The following is a 9,897-nucleotide window of genomic DNA, read 5'->3' as shown; positions in this document are numbered from 1 at the left end:
CAAGCTTGACCATCTACCACATTTATCTATTACAATCACTTGAATCCGATGCACTTGTACATACAAATCTCAGAAAAATAAATAAATTACAGAATAATCAAACAAGACATATGTATATGTACATTCAAATAAGACAAAGCAAAACATAATATGACAAATAACCAAACAAGTCATACGTTTAAGTAAACAACAAATACACATGTAATACAAAGCAAAACATACTAGACATAGATCACAAACGATTATGCTATATTTATTAAAAAATGTGATGTACATACAAATTTTACATAATATACTGTGTTTTTGCTGCAAACTATCACGATTTTAATCGTGTTGTTAATTTTTACGTCATACTTAGGGCAAATATGCGGCTGTTATCCTACTTCGTTTTTCAATAATTCTCATGATTCCTGGTTTTAGAAAGAAAAATTTGGTTTGTCTTATTTTTCGTCTCATTTTTGTGTGGTCGCTTCTCAAATTAAGGTCGAGGTAAGAAGTCTTCAGGATTTGCTGCTAGGTCCCCCACTGTGTAAGAAGGCCTTGGTACACAATCAACTCCCTCCATGTTTGAGAGAACCTTCAGAGGACCTTTTGGACCATTGTAACACATTCCAACGCTGTCACGAATTCCCAAACTTGGGTCTTTGGGGAAATAATTGAAAGGCAGAAGGAAGAAGCTGACGTCACCTCCGACAGTTTGCATAATGGGAAGTTCTGACGTATTGGGTATGTGGTGGATGCCTAAGGTGACCCAAGCAACAAGGTCCTAAAATAAAAAAAAGTACACTTTGCTTTCAGAACAATAAAGTTCGCAAACGGAGTTTACATAAATATAATATTTCTTGTTTATGATCATTGAAAAGGCTATTTTGTTAAAGCCACCCGCAAGGATCAGTGGTTAGAGCGTTTGCTCTAAAAATCCTGAGTATGGAGTTGATCCTTAAGTCACGGGTTCGAATCCATCGTGTGGCGTGAGGACCTGTCTTTTTAATAATACCCTGAAAACCAAGATCCCGTGTCGCTGTAATTTGCTTGAAAGAAAATGATCCCTCTTTGCTCAAAGCCCGTAAAAAGTCTTAAATTGCAGCGCTTTACCGAGAACAGGCTGCCTCTTTATATGAGTTGGAGATTCTAGGAACATTTAACAGCAAACACGATTCTATTCGACATTCAGATATGTCGACAACATATCCTTTAATTCGAAATTAAGATATATCGACGAGGTTTTCATAAACAATAGCCATATTCAGTAATATGTTGTTGTATAGTTTTATACAAATGAACTCGAAAAAAAAGACACTACGAAATCTGTTACATCTGCTTCATGTTTGGATGTTTTACTGAAAATAGACGTTAATGGATCGGACGTAAAGAACATCTAGAGAATCAGCAATATGACAGTACTGATGACATTTCAAACATCAACTTCCCGTATTTATGTAGCTTTATATCAACGTGTCTTTTAACACCACTCCTCAGTCTTCTATGAAAATAAATGAGAGTAAAATAAAAAGCTTTAAGAACAAACAAATATCGAGAGAAAAAAAACAAAGATGGTGGGAAAGAAGTTAGCATAATAAGCTAGAAATAAAAGCGTGTACCGTGACAAGGTGAATTTTATGGACATACTTCATATAAAGTGTTTGGAACTAAATAAAATCGGTTTTGACTTCGGATTACTTTGTTCATGTGAAGGTTAAGGGCACGATTCACAGTGCTTCCATGATAAATGACTTCTTGATCTTCAATAGTTAAAAAATGAGGGTCGCAATGTATGGATTTAATCATTACGTCGCGGATTCGAATACCACTGTGTGATGTGGAGAATTGTTCTTCGGATGAGACCGTATAAGCAGAGTTCCCGTGTCACAGTGGGTGCTGACACGAAAAAAATCCCTCTCTGCTCAATGGCCCTGAGTGCCGAGTATACAACAAAGTTTGCAGCTCTACATAGGCGAGTGGTGGCGTCTTCATTTGAGTTTAAAAATTCTTGAGAGAGACGTTATACAATCAATCAATAAAAATTAGAAATTACATTATAATAGTCGATCCGAGAAAGAAAATTCCTTCCCTTGCTCTCTCTGAAGAAAATATCCTTCGGGGAAGTCAGTAATGCATGTTAAAGGAAAAATTGACTAGTTTATCAATTACAGCGAATTTGTACCTCTTGCTGAATGGGTTCATCTCCTATAAAATTCTCAAAATTAACAATTCGGTCTTCGCCATCAAAGGTAGCATATTTAGAGCTACTAAATTGCTCAGTTTCCTTTCTCTTTGTGACTGCCAATTGATACCTCATCCACGAAGCTCCTGGCTCGTTCCCTACTCCTGCTCTGAACAGACTTTTGGACATTCCTCTTAATAAGAGCCGATACGCTTTAGGATTCCCAAATTCATCTTTATTTTTTTCATTGTAGAACACATGGTATTTTGGTTGGCTAAAATTATATCTTAAAGCGGCCTCTCTCTCCGTGGAATAATCTTCTTTAACTATTTTAGTTTGGAACCATTTTTCAGAATACCTTCCCTTTAGAAATTGGTTTGGAACACTTTCCTCACGTATATCATATGTTGAGTAACTGTTTTTTGTGCCTCCGATATCGAGATCAACCTTAAAATTAAACATGTGATGATGAAGCATGCCTGTTGCTTGTTTATTTATCTGGAAGCCGTAATTACAGCCATCTTGGACGTAGGACTGCAATACAATCCCTGATGTCGTTACTTTAGTCTCCATTGCGCCATTGTTGTAGAACATAAAGTCATAGATATAGTCATAGTTTGCAAGAGTTGATATCATCCTGAGAACAAGTACAGTTTTAGGTGCACCTTCATAATAGCCAGATGGGGAGTCATCTCTTACATAATGTCGTCTTAGCGGGATACCCGTATTGTGTTCGTACACGCATACAGACTTATTTTTTATAACTGGCATATCTGAAAATTCTAACATAAATCTTGTGTCGACAAAAGTTGCATGACTTGGACAATCAACGCCTGGAACCAATGTTTGAATGTTGTTTCCAATCAAAACGACACTGTCAAAGAAATTGGCAAATCTGCCAATGGGTTCTGAAGATGAATAGAAAACGGTCATCTCTGACAGACCTAATTGATAAACGATCATTTCATTTTTGAATTTGATTTGATACAACTGAGGACCATGAGTAGGTGATACTCCAAACTGAAAGTCCCAGTTCATGTAGTGGACTGACTGGCCTTTGATTGAGTAACGTTTTCCGTCTGGTTCTACTTCTGTTGGAGGCCTTTGTGGATGTTGAGGAAACACTTCAGGTGAATGTGGATCTGCGGGGAAACTCACATGAAGTTTTTTCACCGTTCCTCTTAGCCAAGCTTCTCTAAATGATTGAAGCGAATCAAACAGTTGGCCATTGTACCACACATCTGCAGTTTGTGGTGTAGCAGTCTCATTTATAGTGACAAGAACAACAAAATCAACAGGATTTAACGTACTTGGGCGTCGTCGTTGAAAAAAAGGAAACCAGAAACCTCGAAAACCTTTATCTCGAATTCCCGAAATTATTGCAGCATAAGGAATACTTATTTCAAACCCAAGACACCTGTTTCCACAGTTCACAAGAGAACCCTCAAAACTCTCAAGCAAAATATCTCCAGCCAGCCTATTTGCCTCCTCTATGAGAACTTCAACAGCTGCAAATGTTTCTGGATATGTGGCAGGTCTGAAGGAAAATGGGATATATCTAGGTATTCCACAAAATCCTGGACGTGGAGCTAGCTGCACGCAATACTCTGCTACAACAGGATTAACTTTTCCACCATGAAATACAGTGACCAACGCTTTCCGTTTCAATCCGTGAGGATTACTTTCGATGGACTTCTTTTTAGGAAGAATTAATTCCATGGTGTAAATGTAGTTTGAAGACAAAGTTGCCTCACTCTGCATTGTCAAATTCAAACTTTTCTGTGAGAGCATGAAATGAAAAATTGCTTTAATTTCCTCACTCGTCAGATCATGAAAAGTTGGTGGTCTTTCAGGTTCGCAGAGATCAATTGAATCTTTAAATGGCGATCCAGGACATTTAAGACAACCATTTGTTTTATTCACATCATTCACGGGGACTGTAAAAAAAGAGAAAATTTAGACGATGAAGCTTGCAATACTTTTAAATCATCAAGAGACCAAACTTTAAAAAAGAAAACAAAAGATGATGTTTGAAGTAGGTTAGTCTTGACATAATTAACTTTTTAGTTTCAAAGACATAAATTATCCAATGCACGATCCACAAGTTCAGAGATTTACAAATTGTCTTCCTTGTAGAAGTAATTGAATATAGCATGTCAAAATATGTGAAGTTGTTGGTATTTTTCAAAACGAAATTAGTTAAAGTTATACTTTCTCAGTTTTCATAGAAACGGCTGTTTACAAATGCAGGGGACACATTAATTTGTTCTTCAATATTTCAATTCACAAATCTATGAGGGATAAAAAATGGTAAATGTCACAAGAAACGAAAATAACGCCATTAACCGTTTGCTTCAGCTTAAAAGAGTCATCAATTTTTTTTTTAGATATATACTTATTCTCTTAATTGTTTGTTGTTTACTAAAAGTCAATGTCAATTGAGTTATGGGAAAATATAGGTTACAAACACTCCATCTAACATGCATTAAAAATTTACACTGGAAGACCATTCTCATGTAAATTTGTTGTGTGGTCTAGTACTAACTGGTACAAGGATAAATGTGATGGATGTGTAAAAGCAGAGAAAATGATTGAGGAAAATGACTTATCTTTGTGCTGACATAAAACGTCACCAAAAGTGGTGTGACATGCTTAACTGGATATAACGTCATAGTCTGCTTGGATTTTACAACTTCTCATTTTTAAAAAAGCGTAATAAACATTATTTGAAGGAGGAAAAATTTTCTAGTTTATCTATTTAGTCTTGTCTTATCACAATTTTAAAGAAATTTCCCATGATATACTTAAGTCTAGCCTTTTTGACACCACTGGCAGCTGCTTTTTCAATTAAAACGGAACTCGTAAATATTCTTACGTTGTCATTTGTCCTTTGCAAAATCATTTTTTAAAAATATTCTTACTGTACAGCCAAGTACTCTGATGATATCGAAATACACCATTTGACTATAGATTCCGTCTCCCTTATATATTCCAAAGGCTTACGGCGGGTGTGCGCTTATGGCGGGTGTGCGCCGTCATCAAGAACACACTTGGATACCTTATCATACCTCTGGAATTTCGAGGGTCCGTTTTTATGCCCTGTTCACAAGTTTTTTTATTGTCAGTATGTTTTAGGATCTATAACTGTATGTCGTCTTAATTTTTTTCATTGACGTAAATTCACCTCAAAAATATACCATATCCAGTAAGAGCCACAAAATCAGTGAAGTTTAATTTTAAATTTTGCATTTTTATGCCGAAATGTCGCTTTTGATCAAGCCGCCGAAGTATAATTGGATAGGTCACCTTCAAAGTAAAGTGGTCCATTCATATAAAGAAAACAACGGTTCTAATAATAAAGATGTTAACCTTATATTTATGGCTTATTTAATATTCTGAGTTAATTTGTCAGTAAACCAGTTTCTTACCTGTTTGTTGATACCTGACACCTTTTACCCTCGTAACAAGGAGTGCAATCACCAGTGACCGTAATATCTAGAAAAGTAATGATTTTCTTGCAATTTATCTAGTTTAAGTTACTCCGATCCTCGGGTTCTGAAAATCAAGCATTGACTAATTAAAAATGCTCACAAAAATGTCTCTGAATATTCAAAGTAACATGTTTTTATCCATAATAATTCTTTGAACTTCATCTTTCAAGTTTATCATATTATATAGAGAAAATTAGTTAATCTCAAATATATTTTCAGGAATTGCTAGTAAAAAAACATGCCATGCATTTTCCAATTCAAACTAGACCTATCAACACATTTCAAAAATATAAATCACAGGTATCCAGGCTTTTGAAGATATTCCACAATTTTTATACATAAAGTGTACTTAGATTTCTTTATTTACTTCGATCACTTTTCAATGCAAATTCATGTATAAAGCTATTAAAGATTCTCCTGTCATTTGAAAGCTTCATAAATCACTTCTAATTTCATATCATGTTAATAAAAAGTAATCAAGCTTAAACGTCCACTCATACAATACAACCTATGAGCAAAACGCCCACTCATACAATACAACCTATGAGCAAAACGCCCACTCATACAATACGACCTGTGAGCAAAACGCCCACTCATACAATACGACCTGTGAGGAGAACGCCCACTCATACAATACGACGTGTGAGCAGAACGCCCACTCATACAATACGACCTGTGAGCAGAACGCCCACTCATACAATACGACCTGTGAGGAGAACGCCCCATCACACAATACAAACTGTGAGCATAACGCCCCATCACACAATCCAACCTGTGAGCATTACGTCCCATCACACAATACAACCTTGAGCATAACGCCCACTCATACAAAACCAAACAGGTTGTGAGCAGATTCAATATGGACATCCACCAGAACCAAAAGCATTCCCTGTCAAACTTTCACACTTGCCCGTGCTCTTGTCATGATCGGGCATACAACAAAGACCGAAGACAAAATTTGTGTGAAATAACTTTTCAGTAAATTGTTTGAATGAAAAGCCAAAAAACATTCGACTTCCTGATATATGTATATTGTATTTGAGGACCATGCTATAATATGTAACATGGCATTGGCTAAATGTTGACTCAATAACTGTTGATACATGTACATATGTAGGACTCTAAAGTGTGATGGGACTCCAAAGTCAGAAGGTCACGCCAAAGTCCGATAGTCTGCTGCAACCTCGATGTTTTGACACGCCAAAGCCCAATGGTGCGGAAACAAATTAACGTTTATGACGTCATAGTACTACTGCGCAAAACCTCAATGCCGCGCAATACCAAGGTCTTTTATAAAAAAATCAGTATATGAATAAACAAATAAATGCAAAAACTAACCCTTATCTCTCAGATAGGTGCAAGAAAACCATAAGCGCTCGAACAGTGTGTATCAACTTTAAGCTAAATATGTTTGTATCAATCTTTGTGCGAAGTCTAAACCCTAAATCTCTCGGGTTCTGCAATGCAAGGACTAACCCTAATCAATAGAATGGTTTGCAAGAACTAACCCCATTATCTCTGGATGTAAAGTAATAAGCAAATTCAATAAGATTGTATTCGAGGAAGAATTCAGAAATGATGGCTTTTGAATGTAGGACAGCGGCGTCAAGGATTGACGTAGGAATAATGTGACGTCATAAACGTCGATTGTTCATCCGTACCATCGGACTTTATCGCAACGCTTCTCATAGGAAACGAGTAATCGGACTTTAAGACAGCGAGCCATCCCACTTTAGCGCAACGCTTTGGCGTCACAAACGGAAACGAGCATCATCCTAAATGACAGTATAGTACTACTTCACAGTGCGGTTATGAACAAGGTCATGGTGTCGACCATAGAATTAGTGAATACATTGTATATGAATGGTATATTGTTACCTTATTAAAGAAAATGACTATAAAGATTTTTACTCTCAGTTTATCAAAAATTTCCAAAAAATACTTTCTTTTAACCAGAATTTCTATGGACACAGATGCTGAAACCGATATTTGTAGATGAAATATTATGGCTCTCGACTACCAGAATAAATAAGTAGATATAAAAGTCCGGTAGCAACAGTGAAAATATATAAAAGATCGATTTATTTGAACTAACTGGATCAGAGAACTGTTAGTTGGAAATACGCAGTTTGCACGGATCAATTATTTCTTTTGTAGTTCAAACTGAGAAGGGAATTCTACGTGGGTTCATCCAAAAGTAATGTCACAACTTTGATAAAATTGCTATAAATCGACGTAAAGCAACACAATTAAACATAATAAAAGTTTTATTTATTTCAATTCAGACCTGACAAATTCAAAGGAATTATGAACTTTTCAAAATATCGGATTTTTAACAATGCGCGTTTATGGTAGTCGCCGCACCTAATATATAACGTCATATGACGAATATATTTTTAAGAATGGTATATTGTTACTTTCTTATTCTTAATTGGTACCATTTTAATGACTCTTTTCATAATTAGATTTTGTTTTTAAACAGTAGCTCAGTTTAAAAATCAAAAATACGCCTTCTTTTTTTGAAGTCAGACACCATGGAAAATATCTCCTATCTTTCGGTAATCATTCAGAATTTGCTATGGACACAGATGCTGAAATTCTTTATTTGTAGATGATTAATAAAATGTCGCTCTGATTATACCATATATAAATAAAAATGCATAAAAGTCCGGTAGCAACCCTTTGTTCAAAAATATATACAAATACCAATGCCGTCATTTAATTTTCAAACTAACTGTCTTTAAAAAATTAGGAGAACTTTTTAGTTTTTAATGTGTTTGTCTTTTTCATTCTAAGAAAAAAATACACTTAAAACGTTTGCACGGATCAATTATAATTTCTTTATTAAATGTTTCAATGTAAATTAGATTTATATTTGTGGATATTATTTTTATAATATGCCGCCAGGTATGATATGGCATTCTTTTGGAGCCTGTATTAACTTAAGGCATTCAGCCTGAAATCCAAGAAAATATAAAAATCAGTCTTATACTTTTGTAAAGTTTTAGCTGGTCACCGAGTTAGCGTCATTATTACGTCTTTCATGCAATGAGCGCAGCTAAGCTCTTGACATGCTAAGAACAAAATTATCGTTTAGCATTGTTGAGGAATTGCCACCTACAAAACCCAGTAAACCCCAGACTAGTTTTTAGCCACAGTTTGCGTATCTGCTAAACATCGGTGCTTCAAAGGTCATTACAGTTCAATAAGAACACTGCCTTCCTTTGCAAAATTTTCTTAATCAGTTCTAAAATGCCAAATAAACAACTAAAGAAACATCCTGGAAGACATATGATTTTCATATTTCCTGGCCTAGTGGTTCTTGAGAAGAAGATTTTAAAAAGATAACTTTAATGTATCATTATATCATTATTTTCTCCCATTGAAAGAGGGTATGGTCATTCATTAGAACAAACCTGAATCTCCTTCTCCTTGTAATACTTTGTGGCAAGTTTGGTGGAAATGAGCTCGTTGGTTCTTGAGAAGAAGATGGCAGTGTAAAAAGTTTTCGACAACTACAACAACAACGACGACAGAACAGACAATTTTTTTTTATCAGAAAAGCTCACTTGAGCCTTCGGCCCTATAAGACCGCGAGCGAACCCAAAGCAGACCCCTAGAGCAAACCTGGAGTGCGCTCTTGGGTTCACTCTCTATTAGGATGTGTGTGGTCGGTACTGTATAATATTTAATATTGATAATGAGTATATACCTGTAAAAAGGCAATGTCTATAATCATATAGCTCCTTTAAAAATAAAAACAAAAAGATCTAACGTACCGTCAAAAGATCCATTTTGTTATCTGTTTGTAAAACATAATGGCAAACACATTATTTAATTTTGGTTATATATATGTACGTCTTCAGTGAACCTTAAAAGGTTCAGTAGTAAAAAATTAAATGACTTACTTAAAATTTACCTTTTGTCTCCTGCAACGTCAGATCTGAATATAATTATTCAGAAGTCTGAAAAGTTAATAGATTAGAAAGCGTTTGCTGAATCATAAACAAGAAAAAAAAAATGTTTTGGAGTATGTAAAAATGAATAAATAAAAAAGTCAAGAAGAGAATTAGTAACTTTTGACCTGATTTAAAATATAAAACTAACATTCAAGTAAATTTTAATAACTCTTATCAAGATATACATAATTTCAGAGACTATTTTCAGCATCAAGGCCATACATAGTTCAATAAGCAAAGGAAAAAAACCTTTTATTTACATTCCTTTAAATATCAGATAAAA

At 35.1% G+C, this 9,897-nt stretch overlaps 1 protein-coding gene across 1 annotated transcript; it reads right to left on the bottom strand.

The window, feature by feature from the left end:
• Nucleotides 1-9,501, bottom strand: LOC134252089 (putative amine oxidase [copper-containing]). The gene is made up of 4 exons (XM_062734529.1): nucleotides 9,435-9,501; nucleotides 5,593-5,659; nucleotides 2,165-4,101; nucleotides 1-766 (listed from the first exon to the last, which is right to left on the bottom strand). The coding sequence occupies exons 1-4, from the start codon at nucleotides 9,447-9,449 to the stop codon at nucleotides 479-481; spliced, it is 2,307 nt and encodes a 768-aa protein (XP_062590513.1). The 5' UTR covers nucleotides 9,450-9,501; the 3' UTR covers nucleotides 1-478.
• Nucleotides 9,502-9,897: the final 396 nt, after the last annotated feature.

The sequence above is a fragment of the Saccostrea cucullata genome, unplaced genomic scaffold (assembly GCF_032062105.1).
Source record: "Saccostrea cucullata isolate Sc308-1 unplaced genomic scaffold, CSIRO_AGI_Scuc_v1 ctg1582, whole genome shotgun sequence".
NCBI lineage: Eukaryota > Metazoa > Mollusca > Bivalvia > Ostreida > Ostreidae > Saccostrea > Saccostrea cuccullata.
Note: the sequence above shows the minus strand (reverse complement) of the source record. Positions and strands in the feature narration are given on the sequence as shown.